The sequence below is a fragment of the Octopus bimaculoides genome, chromosome 14 (genome assembly GCF_001194135.2).
Source record: "Octopus bimaculoides isolate UCB-OBI-ISO-001 chromosome 14, ASM119413v2, whole genome shotgun sequence".
Taxonomy (NCBI): Eukaryota; Metazoa; Mollusca; class Cephalopoda; order Octopoda; family Octopodidae; genus Octopus; species Octopus bimaculoides.
This window is the reverse complement of record NC_068994.1, coordinates 3,272,525-3,286,015: the sequence shown is the minus strand read 5'-3', so window position 1 is coordinate 3,286,015 and position 13,491 is coordinate 3,272,525. Positions and strand designations below refer to the sequence as shown.

General features: G+C 38.1%; 2 protein-coding genes across 5 annotated transcripts in view; one reads left to right on the top strand and one right to left on the bottom strand.

Annotated features, from left to right (window-relative positions):
* LOC106870081 (zinc finger protein 271) overlaps nt 1-543 on the bottom strand; it is a 13,015-nt gene extending 12,472 nt beyond the window's left edge. Inside the window, exon 1 of the mRNA XM_014916057.2 lies at nt 428-543. The gene's annotated coding sequence lies outside the window, so the exon portion shown is untranslated. The remainder of the gene's footprint in view (nt 1-427) is intronic.
* Nucleotides 544-774: 231 nt separating this feature from the next.
* LOC106870115 (gastrula zinc finger protein XlCGF57.1) lies at nt 775-11,119 on the top strand. Of its 4 annotated transcripts, none has more exons than XM_052972970.1 (3): nt 775-1,188; nt 4,433-6,066; nt 10,131-11,119. In XM_052972970.1, the coding sequence occupies exons 2-3, from the start codon at nt 4,680-4,682 to the stop codon at nt 10,157-10,159; spliced, it is 1,416 nt and encodes a 471-aa protein (XP_052828930.1). In that variant the 5' UTR covers nt 775-1,188; nt 4,433-4,679; the 3' UTR covers nt 10,160-11,119. The 4 variants fall into 4 exon arrangements, with proteins under 4 accessions (XP_052828930.1, XP_014771590.2, XP_052828927.1 ...); XM_014916104.2 differs by having other exon boundaries at nt 778-1,188; nt 4,433-6,098; XM_052972967.1 differs by lacking the exon at nt 775-1,188 and adding an exon at nt 1,570-1,689 and having other exon boundaries at nt 4,433-6,098.
* Nucleotides 11,120-13,491: the final 2,372 nt, after the last annotated feature.

Genomic DNA, 13,491 nt, shown 5'->3' with positions numbered 1-13,491 from the left:
TATATATATATACATATATATAGGAGAGGTATACATACATAAATATATAGAAAGATAGATATATAAATACATAGAGAGAGACAGAAGAGAGGGAGATGTGAGATAGATGGTGATTAAACGTTAATTAGAAGTGCGCGTATTGATGTACGTGTGTAATTAGTGTATGTGCTAATAGTACAAACACAACACACACATATATATATATATATGATATACATATACGCACACATGTGATTGTAATATATGGATGTATACACATATATATATATATATAGAGAGAGGTAGAATGTGTATGTATATGTGGATGTGCGTAAATATCTCGAAAGTGGTATGTCCAATTGTGAAAGAGCGAAATATGTTCCATCTATCTCTCCCTCCCGCTCTATCTTTCTTCCCTCCAGTCGGTTATTGTCTTTGTAACACTTACCTTTGAGTGTAAGAAGGAGAGAGACAGAAACATAAGAAATCGGTGAGTCTGTCTGCGAGAAGGTTGCCTTGTCTTGGACATCGAGCCAAGGGGAGGTAATCTGGGGGGGAGCCGAGAAAGAGAGAGAAATAAAGAGAAATGGTGGCCGGGGAAGAGAAGGAGGAGGAAGTACTGTTAGAGAGAGAGGGGAAGAGAAGTGTGGAGGGGAAAGGAGGAAGTAAAGAGGAAGAGGTAGAGAAACGAGAGGGTGGGTGAAGAAAGTATGACAGATTGTCTGTTAACAAAAAGAGAGAGGGAGGGAGAAAGCGAGAGAAGGTGATAGTTAAAGAGAGAGGGGGCAAAGATAAAGGTGCAAAAAGAATGACACATAGAGAAAGGGACAGAGGTACTGATATAGAAAGAATAAAGGGAAGGGCACAGAAAGCGGAAAAAAAAGAAAGAGAATAAGGGTTAGAGAGAGAGAGAGAGGGATTTTATATATATATTTATATATATATATATATACATAGAGAGAGTAAAGGCAGAGGGGAAAGGGTAGAGGAGCGCTAGAGAAAGAGAAGCTGTAATGAAAAAGGGAGTAAAATTATCATCATCATCATCATCACTATCATCATCATCATCAGGCAACAACGAACAAACAGTAAAGAAGACAAAGAAAGTAGAGCGACGTCACACACACACACACACACACACACACACACACACATATATAGACATAACAGCCGTAATGGATGCTGCTCTACAGCAAACATAGAGCCGAGGTTCGTTCTTTTTATTCACTTATTTTATCATATCACGGGTCTTTTCACGGTGTTCCAGATCTGGGAGGAAATGAAGAAATAAGACGGATGGGGGGAAAGCCATGAAATTCTGTTTCACCATATTGAACTTGGCTAAATCATACAATATTGTGCGTGTGTGTATATATATATATATATATATATATACACACACACACAGATGGGTATATACATGAGTGTATGTATGTATATATGTGTGTGTGTATATATATGTTTGTGTGTGTGTATGTATGTATATATATATATGTGTGTGTGTATGTGTTCCTTTTGGAAACACCCCCTCCCCTTTGTTAATTGCACTAATTATGGCCAGTAGGGAAGGGAGACAATCAGTAGAGTGGACAGTGGTGGTGGTGCTTGATGTGGAATCATGACACTCCAGGTTTCTACAACTAATTGAGTCTTTGAATTCATCCATACATCCATGTATACATTTACATGCAAATGCTATGTATATGTAATGTACGTAGTCAACTTCAACCGTGATAATATATTTATATATATATATATATATTTATATATGATCGTAGCGAAAAAGGGTGGAGATTTTATGGTGACTACTCATATAAATCAAACTAGATGTATGTAGCCTATATATATATTAATGTATGTATATATACATGAATGCGTGTGGTTAAAAATTTGTCGGTTAGATATGTATACATAACTGTTTTTAATTAATCAAACCGTAAAAAATTTGAGGTGTGCGCACACATATATATTTATGTATTTATGTGTGTGTTGGGTTGAGCTATTTATCTATATGTAGCATTATTATTATAAGAACTGGTTATATGTCAATCTAAATAAATGTGTACATATGTGGTTATAAGTGCGTATGCATATACGTATTTACACACACATTGGTAGCTGAGAGATTTCAAATATGTATGTGTATATATATATATATATGTATATATTACTGCCTTGTAAAGTCAGACCCATCTGCGAAACGCTACAATAGCGGTATTTCAGAGATATAATTACTATTACGATATATATATATATATATATATATATATATATATATATACGTTTGTGTATGTGTTTTGCGACCGATCACCGTATCATAGAAATGTAACAAATGAAGCTGTTGTGGGACCCACAGAAACTCGACACAAAGGTCGATCCCATACTCCAAATCGACTTATGTATATCCGTTTCTATATGCGTATATATTGTAAGTCTTTACCCTTCTGTATAGAAAAATTGGTATCCTAAAATACTAGTCCTCTTCTGGGATCGTGTCTATAACCGACTTTGTTCAGATCCAGCGAGGGAAGGGCTCCGTCAGGCCAGAAAGATGTCCAACACAAGCTGTCAGGGCGCTGCCTCTACAAACTCCATTAGTTGAAGGACTAAGGCGAAACATATATATGTATGCAAAGAAGCACTCAAAATGCAGCCTCTAACTGTTTCAGTAGTTCCCTCTGTGTTAATATTAAAGTTGTGATTTTGTTTTAACAAGTGACAAATTGCCTGTTAAAATTACCTAGTCTTTGTACTGTCCCAATTTTTGTCATCATCGTTGAAACGACCAATAAACAGGACGATTGTGATGACGGTGCTCGTTTGAAAAGTTAATCGGAAAAAGACATTCAAATAACCCCACCTCGTTGCCGTGTGTGTGTGTGTGTGTGTGGTTAGAAAATGGGAAATTATTTTGAAAAAAACTACAATAGTTCGAGGGAAAATTTGACAAATCAATAATTGATTGATTAAGCAATAAAATTAAAGTGAAGTATAACCAGTGTGTGTCTTTATTGGCTAAATGGCCCTCCCAAAATATAATAGCTGATAAAAATAAAAGAAGCACGTCTTTTATCTTTTACTTGTTTTTGTCATTTTAGTGCGGTCATGCTGGGGCACCACTTTGAAGGGTTTTCGTCGAACAAATTGAGCCCAGAGCTTTTTTTTTTTTAAAGCCTGATACTTATTCTATTGGTCCCTTTTACTGAACCGCTAAGTTACGGGGACGTAAACATACCAATACCGATTGTCAAACGGGACAAATGCACGTACACATATCACATGGGTTTCTTTCAGTTTCTATCTACCCTTTGCATCCTACACCACTGGAACTATATCTTACTCATCACCTATTGTTATTATCAGCATACTTCCACCAGTTCTTCCTATTTTGCACTCTTTTTGTCCATCTCCCCAATGTATTTCTTTGGGCATATTGAGAGTTCCAATAAAAACACCTGCTTGGACACTTCCTGAGATCAGCACCATGTCTGGCAACAGTTTCCAGGAAATTAAACTATTTCTCCAGGGTAGCTTTCAGCTCCTGTCTAGTGTCATTGCTAACAAGTCAGAAGAGGTAGTCCTGGCTGTTACTTTTAGCTTCAGCCAGTCTTGACAAAAGTGAGGTCTTCTTCATTGGGTGGACATAGTGGCTAATCCCACTACAGATGGTGTCAAGACCTGGTCAAGCTACCAAAAGTAACTTCTTGCCCAGAGCTTTTGGAAAGCTGCTAAGAATTTGATCGAGGAGGCACAAAGGGTAAGCCGGTGACTCCACTAACTCCCAATAGAACAAGTTGCATGGGCTTGGCTTGGCACAATATCATTGGGCATTTTGTTCAATGTGGTACAGCTTTTCAAAGTTTAGACCATGGGACTTTGTGCTCCACTGCCCCCCCCCCCCATCTTAACTGGATTTCATAGTTACATTCTAACGATCCTGCTGGCTCACTCCTCAACCAATGCTTGCATCTCATTCAGATTAGCAAATTCTTATCATCCATGTACACTTTGCAAATTGTTGTATTGCTACCCTTTCACAAGACATTATGCCACCTGTGCCATTCACATCCTGCCCTGACTTCAATATTAGCTTGAGACACTTTCAGGTCACAGGTCTAACTCCAAGGCAGTCCCAGCCACTTCTGCAAAAATCTGCTGACCTTTCCTTCAAAGCACTTGACTGTGGCTATTGGGACCTCGTAAATAAACCAAAAGGAACCAGAGAATATAGAGAAGGATGTTGTTAAATCCAGGCCATGAACTTGCTTGGTAAGGCTGAGTTATTGTGGTTTGCCAGGTTTACAACTTTTAGTTAATCACTCAAATGGATGCTGTATCTCTCACATTACAATCAAATATCTTTCCCAGATTCTTCACTGGTTTCTCAGTGATAGATAATGAGATATTATTATATTTTAATTATTATTTACATTTTCCTTTCCATATATTTCAGATGTTCAGTTTCTTTGGCCACATTACTCAAGTTTGTTTCTTCGTTGCTCTACCGACTACTAAAGCGGTTTCTGCAGCAAGTGTATCAGTTTAATTGAAGCATATGTAATAGAGTTATTACCATCAGAACCCACTGGTTACGTTCTTACAGCCACTGAAGCTTGATTAGAAACTCGTCCCACAAACTTCCCAAACTCAGATTAACGTGTAAAGGACTGTATGCTGTTCAGAGTATGTTCTAGGCTAAGATGGAGAGGTCTACACCACATATAGCTAGAACCCACGTTCCTGAGAAACGGATGCCTAATGAAATGTGTTCACTGCCAGTTCCATCTCAGAGAATTCTTAATCATGTTGACAGCAAGTTCTACCATCCAGATCTGTACAGCTTCCAAAGTGCACAGCGGTTGCCCCATGTTGGGGAGACTGTCTTCCCAACAGATGTCTACCTAAAGCAACTGGCACAGCCGTATTTTGTCACTGCTCTGCCGACCGCTGTTGCTGTTGCGGTCAATTCGGACAAGTCATACCAGGAAAATATTAAACAAAGTTCAAGCCTTCAACTCCAACAACAACCGGAACAACAACAGCAACAACAACCACAGCAGCAGCAGCAGCAACAACAGCAGCAGCAGCAACAACAGCAACAACAGCAGCAGCAACAGCATCACCACCACCACCACCATCATCATCATCATCATCAACAACAGCAGCAACAGCAGCAAACACAATCGCAGTCATTAAGTAAGAACTTGAAGCATTCATCTGACTCACACGTTTCATCTCAGTCAACCTCAATGTCGTCAAAAGAGAAACACATCTATCAGTCCAACTCGTCAAAGGATAATCAACCCAGCACTACTTCAACAGACGAAGATACCTCATCTAAAGGACTAAAACAGAGCTACTGTGAATATTGCGGTAAATATTTTGCCCAGGAATATGTTTTGCAAATGCACCGACGCACCCACACTGGAGAAAGACCCTACCAATGTGAATTTTGTCTGAAACAGTTTGCTCGTAGGGACACACTGCAAGTTCACAGGCGGACCCACACTGGGGAGAAGCCATATCAGTGTGACGTGTGTTTTCAGTACTTTGCTCAGAGGGATTATTTGGTCGTTCACAAACGATCCCACACAGGAGAGAAACCGTTCCAGTGTGACTTTTGTATCCAGAAGTTTGCTCGGAGGGATACACTACAGATCCACAGGAGAATTCACACAGGAGAGAAGCCATTCCAATGTGACGTGTGTCTGAAGCAGTTTGCGCAGAGAGATAAGCTACATACTCACCAGAGAACACACAACCGCAAAAAGAAGTTTCATTGTGACATCTGCCTGAAGCAGTTTGCTCATAGAGACTATTTACAGATACATCGCAGATCTCACACCGGAGAGAAACCATTCCAGTGTGATTTCTGCATCCAGAAGTTCTCTCGCAAGGATACCTTGCAAATACATCGACGGATACACACTGGAGAGAAGCCGTTCCATTGTGACATCTGTGGCAAGAGGTTTGCTCAGACAGACAAGCTACGCCGCCATAAACGTACACATCCAGAGTTTAATGCCACTGACCCATCAAAATCGTACCAAAATGCGAACAACAGCAACAACAACAACAATTACAACAGTAAGCTGTTACCTACTTCTAACATGATGTCAGTAAGTACTTGTATTGTCACTTTGTTGTCTCTTTGTTAGTCTACCAACGCCCCCTTCCAGTAGTTCCCTCTTTAGCCCTTTTCATACCAACTTACCTGAGATCACTTCTGGTCTTACAAGTTTCCACTGTTAAAGTGATCTAAATTACAACCTTCCATCAAAATCTCCTGCTAATTTGTTTTCCAAACACCATCTTAATAATGACAATGATATTTCTTGAAAGTCTTCCTTATTTTCAAAATGAATCCCAAATTAGTGTATTTCAACAGATATAAAGCAAAAAGGTTTAATTGTCAACCAGTCTCCACCTTTCAGGTGTTTCTACTCCCTTATTTCTCTCAAGTAAAATCTCCACTGGGCTGAATTTGTTATATAGCCCTAGGACAGACCTGATTAAGCACACTTACAATGAAAGGCACTCCACCTGTGGCCATACTGTCTTTTTAAAGGTAGATAGGACTACTCTATCTACAGAGTCCTCACTCTATTCAAATTGGGGTTTGTCTGGTGTCTTTGTGTTTTTTATGCCATCAAATATGGTAAGTTACTCAAAATTTTAATTTAATTAATTATCCCAATCCAATTCTATTTCCACTGTCTGTTAGTAAGAATTTTCCTGAAATCCGTAATTCAACAATTTTATAAAATTTCCATTAAATTCTTTATCAGGTTAAGCTGCCCTATAGAGACTCCCTTAGGGGTTTCTTGTCAGTTATTGCTGTTGTTGTTGTTTACTTGACTGAGCAGACTTATGATCAATGGCGTTCTAGCCATGACTCCCATCTTTCTCCTGTGTGCAGGGAACCATGGTCCACATTATCCAAGATTGTAAGGTGTGATTTGAGGGAGAGTTGGCTGTTATTTTGAGCAGGTCAAGTTAGCACTTGTGAAGCTCCTTTGATGGTTTAGTAAACTCTGTCTCTTATCCCTCAAACTTTCCCATCTTTGATCAGTAGACTCTCCCACCTTTGACTTAGTAGGCTTTCTCCCCTTTGACTCAGTAGACTCTTCTACCTTTGACTCAAAAGACTCACTTATCTGATGTAATCAGAAGAGATTTTGAAAACTTTGAAATGTGAATACAATAATTTAGTCCTGTATAACTACCTCACAACACAATCTAGCCATATTCCAGACAAGAGCATCAGTTACTTCTCTCACACACAGATAATTATATTATACCTATATCTATATCCTGCCAAAGGACAAAGAACACTTTAAAATAATATAGTCCTAGTAATACTATGTTTGTGAAAAGCCTAAACTCGTGCCTTGAATGCCTTTTGTCACATGACTTGTTGTTTACTATATTTGGTCAATGTTGTTCAGTGTTTGGTGTTGTGTTCACCTCCCTAATTCAACCATTTATTACCATATATGGCAGTAGTTTGTTTATCTAGTGACTGGGTATGTTTATGTTGTGCCTGTGTATTTGTTTACCACCAACTTTTACCTTTCTCTGTTTAGGATGCTAAACAACAACAACATCAACAACACTGTACAGAAGCTGTCTGTCTAAGTCAGTGGTTCTCAACCCTTTTAATATCCGGGCCAAATCCCAAACATGGATTTTTTAGGAAGCCACATCAAAAAACACAAATCAATTAGAGAAAAATTTATTATATTTCTAGAGAAAAGAATGTCAAGGGTTGCTGGGAGGCTGCTTGAGATCCATTGATCTAAGTAGTTAATCTCATCAGTTATTTACATCCCTGGTTGATCCATCACTTTCTTAATCCTCCTTATTCCCTTCTTGACCAACCCTTTCTTGCTGTGTTTATGGGGGGTGAGAGAGTGAAGAGAATTTTCTGAGAACTAAAGGGTTTTTTTTTTTTTTTTGTAATTTATTGATTGTTAGGTCCAAATACTTGATGTAATGGAAGGTCCTCATTAAAAACAAGTTTGGAACATAAATTCTTGATGTGAAGAAGGTGGTGAGGGGTGGGTGGACAGGTGGGGAGATGATTTTGTTGCCATTCAAAAATCTAACAGGTCACACAGCAGTATGGAGCTGGACTTGGACTTGGCAACCCACCATTATGTTGTGAAATGATGGGACACGAATTTAGTCCACTTTGACAGGAATTTAGAGTATAAAGTCCTGCAAGTTATACTGTGGACACTATTAATGTTCTTCACAGATGGATTAGTAAGACAGTTGCCACCATCACCATCACACTACAACTACTACCACTACTACTACCACCACCACCACCACCACCACTGAATTAAAAAAATTTTTTTGTTAACTGCAATATTTACAATAAAACATTCTTTTGTTTTAATGGTTTGATGTGCAGAAAAAGGGACTGCAGGGCTTTCACAAATCCTTGAAAGATTTCCCCACACTGGTGAGATCAATGAATAGTTGTAAGTTGATTGCTGTAGGGAAAACAAAGCCAGGGATAAAATTCCAGAGGGATTTCATTCTAGGGAGCAAGGATTAGAAGGTAAAGGTTTGTGAGCTAGAAGGGCCAATATGGTATCTATTTTCAGTCATGCTGTGTTATTGAAATATTTTCCTATTATATTTATTGTATTGGATGTGGTTTTCTTTGGTGTTTTTTTCTCTGTCTTGATTTTGTTGTTAAAATTGTGAAATTGTGGAAGACTTTGATGTGATTGTTGTGGAATATATTGACAATGATGTTTTACATTGAGTAATAGATGTGTTTTATAGAATTGTGCAAGTACATTCAGGAATACTACTGTTATATGGGTTGAGGACATCTTGTATGTGTGTGTTTATATATGCAAATTTATATGTTTATACATACTATATGTGTGATGTACACACAGAGACACAATCATATATATCCACACACACATACACTTCACACATATATACATTCACACACATATACAAGGTGTCCCCAAAAATGTATACATACATTGAATGATTATAAAGTCAGTGTTTATTAAAATATGTTTCATTTTCAAGATTTAATAGAATCTACAGACAGAATTTAATTTTTTATGCATGTCTATTTTCAAGTTGATGACCATTCTGGTGAAGGCACTACTAATAACACAAAGTAATTTAATTGCTAATGTCAAAAAGCATTTTGTTACTGACCGAGACCTTTGGAAATGTGCTGTGCGTGAGAAGACCCGGCAAGCCAAGTGAGATCGTTGCCAGTGCCCCTGGACTGGCTCTTGTGCGGGTGGCACATAAGATGCACCATTTCGAGCGTGGCCGTTGCCAGTATCGCCTGACTAGCCTTCGTGCAGGTGACACGTAAAAGCACCTACTACACTCTCTGAGTGGTTGGCGTTAGGAAGGGCATCCAGCTGTAGAAACTCTGCCAAATTTAGATTGGAGCCTGGTGTTGCCATCCGGTTTCACCAGTCCTCAGTCAAGTCGTCCAACCCATGCTAGCATGGAAAGCAGACATTAAACGATGATGATGATGATGATGATTTTGATATTTGTGCATATTTTCATTCAACAGCTGCCCTCAGTTCATTGACTGTTGCCATTTTTGTACTGTAAATTTTATATGTATCCCCATAAGAATATGAAGGATATTCTAGAGATCCTTTCCCAACCTTTCTGTTGTTTTCCTAGCTATACTGCATTTGAAATTTTTTCTCCAATCTGTAAAATACCAAACACTTTCAACGCTTCCAAAGTTTGTATATGAAATGTTGTAGCATTCGAAAAAGCTATTATTTAGCTTTAAAACTGACAGTAATTGTTGAAAGTGTTGCAAGGCTGAATATGTTTTATACAGGTTTATGTACTGAAACTCATCAATATGGGACCAGAGAAGAGAAAAAATATGAAGGTGTGGTGGAAGATTTGCTGCTGTAGACCATGAGTTCAGGTGCCACAGAGACGGTTTGATTATTTGTACCACAGAGGTAGTTTGATTATCACTGATTTATTTATCACTGTTTTTGTTTTGATTTTTGTAAGCCAGGTCCCCTATGATAAACACCGATAGATGTACTGCTCTGAGTTTATTTATAATGAATCAATTATGTTAAATTTGAAACTAATAATGTTTCCCTTTTCTTGTATTCCAACAGAAAATTCCATGTTCCAAACCCAGTGGTAACCTATCACAGATGAATAATACATGTTGGATGCAAAACCAGGAACAACGAGTCAATGAAACAAGTTCTTCTGTTTTACAGTTTTGGCAATGAAAGAAAGAAAAGGAATTAACAAATGAAATGAAAGAAAGGAAACTACTTCTTTCAAGCAATGATAGGTAGTTCCTTTTGTCTTATGCACTGGACCAAACAAACAAAAAAAAAATACTGTTTTTAATCCCCTACTTGAACATAATAATATCAAACTTCAGCAACTCTGATACCAAGAGAATCAACCATGTTTTTCAAAGCTAACTCATATATCAAACTATTTTATTCCAGCCAACATAGAAAATATAGTTATTAAAACAAACTGTTCAAGATGATGTTGATGATGATGATGATAATGATGGTGGTGATGGAATGTGTCTATGCAACACAACACTGGCCTTCGTATCTGGAACGATGGAGATTTATGGCCAGAAACTTCACTCAAGGAATGGTCATCTCAAACCTTCCATCCTGCTTCAAATTTCAATAAAAGTTAAATTAAATGCTGCCTGTCTTATAATTATTAGCTGAACCCATGGAAATTCCATGCTCGTTGACATATAAGACTTGAGACAAGGATTATTCTGGGAGGTCTTTTAACTCCTTCTCTCATCTAGTGTAAATAATACTCAATACATTCTCTTTCATTTCATATTTACTCCTTCTCTGCTGCTGCTCATTTTTGTGAGTTTTCCCCCTCTGCTTTTCTCATACTTGTTACCTATAGCCTCGTGTCCCTCTCTCTCTCTCTTCTTTGCTCACATCATCTGTTGCTGTCCATATTTTATGAAATCAAAAAAAGAAAAAAAAGATGTAAAACGTTCAGTCTTCATTGTTTTGCAGATGACAATTGCTTGCGCCAATGGTGCAGACATTAAATCATTGAAGATTTTTTAAAAAAATTAGTTCAATAAAAATAAAAAGAAAACGTAGTTTCTTTACTGTTGTCTCCTTTACTACTACTACTACTACTACTACCACCTCCGTTAACTCATGAACTAACAACACACTTATCTTGTGTGTTCGATTTTGTTTATAAATATTAATGCTTATTTCACCATAAGTATTAAAAATGTATGAAGGGTCTTGGCCTTCTGGTTAGGCTGTTGCAGTAATGATTACTAGATTGTGGGTTCAGTCCCCAGAGTGGACAGCATTTTGTGTTCTAGAGCAAAAAACTTCATTTCACATTGCTCCAGTAACTGGTCAAAAATTCTTTTCCTAAGAGACCTTGTTGCATGCAATCAAGCCTTATGCATAGCACTTCCGGAAACAAACCTGAAACCAGATATAGCAAATGCAGAAATACACATACCAAAGTAGTTGTATTATGGACCGACAGAAAAGAAAGGAGTCACAGTGGAGTTGCTATGTACATCTGCAAAGACCTCATACCCCTGGTTCTTTTGTCACACTCAAATTCAGCATGTGACACACTAATTGTACATATAAGACAACTTGATGTAGTTATAGCCCTCCAGATGCTCCGAATCATGTGGATAAGTTTGAAGACTGCCTTACAAAAGTAGAAGTTCTAGTTACATTAGAACAACACATAAGTGTACTTCTTATGGGAGACTTCAATCTGCCCAATGTTGGATGGCCTGAGGGTTTTTCTGTCCCAGGAATGGCGTGTTGCAAACAAGGACAGGTGAAGGCCCTGCTGAACCTCATCAACACTTTGTACATGGAGCAGACAGTACTCCAACCAACCAGGGCAGGTAATATACTGAAACTCCATAAGATGTACCTGGTGTAAGCTATGGATACATAAGAAGTGCAGTAATATCAAAGGAAGGTTAACTGGGAAGATAGTTTTTGTGTGTAGCAGAAGAATAGGTACAATAAACACTGAAGATGTACAGGATACAGATTTCATCACATGCCAGGGGAAAAAGCTAGAAGTAGTTGATAGCTTTGATTACCTAGGTGACCAAGTCAGTAGTTGGGTGAATGCTCTGAGAGTGTAGCTGCTAGAATAAGAATAGCTTGGGCAAAGGTCAGTGAGCTCCTACCTCTGTTGGTGACAAAGGGCCTATCACTCAGAGTAAAAGGTAGACTGTATGATGTAGGTGGGCGAACAGCCATGCTACATGGCAGTGAAATATGGGCCATGACTGCTAAGGACATGCATAAGCTTGCAAGGAATGAAGCCAGTATGCTCCGATGGATGTGTAATGTCAGTGTGCATAAACGACAGTGTAAGCACCCTGAGAGAAAAGTTGGACATAAGAAGCATCAGATGTGGTGTGCAAGAGAGACAACTGTGCTGGTATGGTCATGTGTTGTGTATGGATGAGAACAGCTGTGTGAAAAAGTGTCACACCCTAGCAGTAGAGAGAACCTGTGAAAGAGGTAGACACAGGAAAACCTGGGATGAGGTGGTGAAGCACGACCTTCGAACGTTGGGCTTCACTGAGGCAATGACAAGTGTTTATAGAGGGATACAATTGCAAGATTTTGGTTTCAATTCCTGGATGGGGCAGTGCATTATATTCTAGAGCAAAACATTTCTTTCACATTGCTTCAGTCCATTCAGCTGTAACCCTGCAAGAGACTGGCATCTTATCCAGGAGGAATGTTGTCATCTCACTCATATGCTATTAATATAAATTGGGTAACTGGTCCTATGAGTGTTAGGGCTCAAAGCAGTAAGGTCCAGGGATTAATGATGACGAGGATTGGAAGCTCATGATGATCTCATTGCTCGCTGCTATGGGTTTGATAGGTCCTTATGCTCCTCTGTCATCTCATCATGCCTTCAAACGCTTCTGCCTTGTATCTAACATATCGCGCAATATCATTTTACCGGTCTTGGTCATTAGGCTGTGGCCATGCTGGGGCACCACCTTGAAGAATTTTTAGTCAAATGAATTGACCCCAATACTTTTTAGCCTATTCTATCACACTTTTTAGCCAAACTAGTTATGGGGATGTAAACAAACTAACACCAGTTGTCAAGTAGTGGTGGGGGATAAACACAAAGACACACATACATATATATATATATATATATATATTTATACTTTATTTAAAAGCAGCAGAAATATAACAAAAAAACCGTTACTCTGGGGAGGTTTGAACTCTGAACCGAAAGAGATGTAACTAGATATTTATTTCTAACATAAAGCACAGAGCCACAAATTTGATGGAAACAAAAAGAAGCTTGTTGCATATATATAAATATATATATATATAAATATAAATATATATATATATAAATATATATATATAAATATAAATATAAATATATATATATAAATATATATATATAAATATAAATATATATATATATAAATATAAA

Bases quoted from the DNA above. Each gene is read 5' to 3' on its own strand.
- LOC106870115 (XM_014916104.2), top strand. From the start codon at position 4,680: ATGGAGAGGTCTACACCACATATAGCTAGAACCCACGTTCCTGAGAAA. The intron at 6,099-10,130 runs GTAAGTACTTGT...GTATTCCAACAG, and splicing joins CTACTTCTAACATGATGTCA to AAAATTCCATGTTCCAAACC.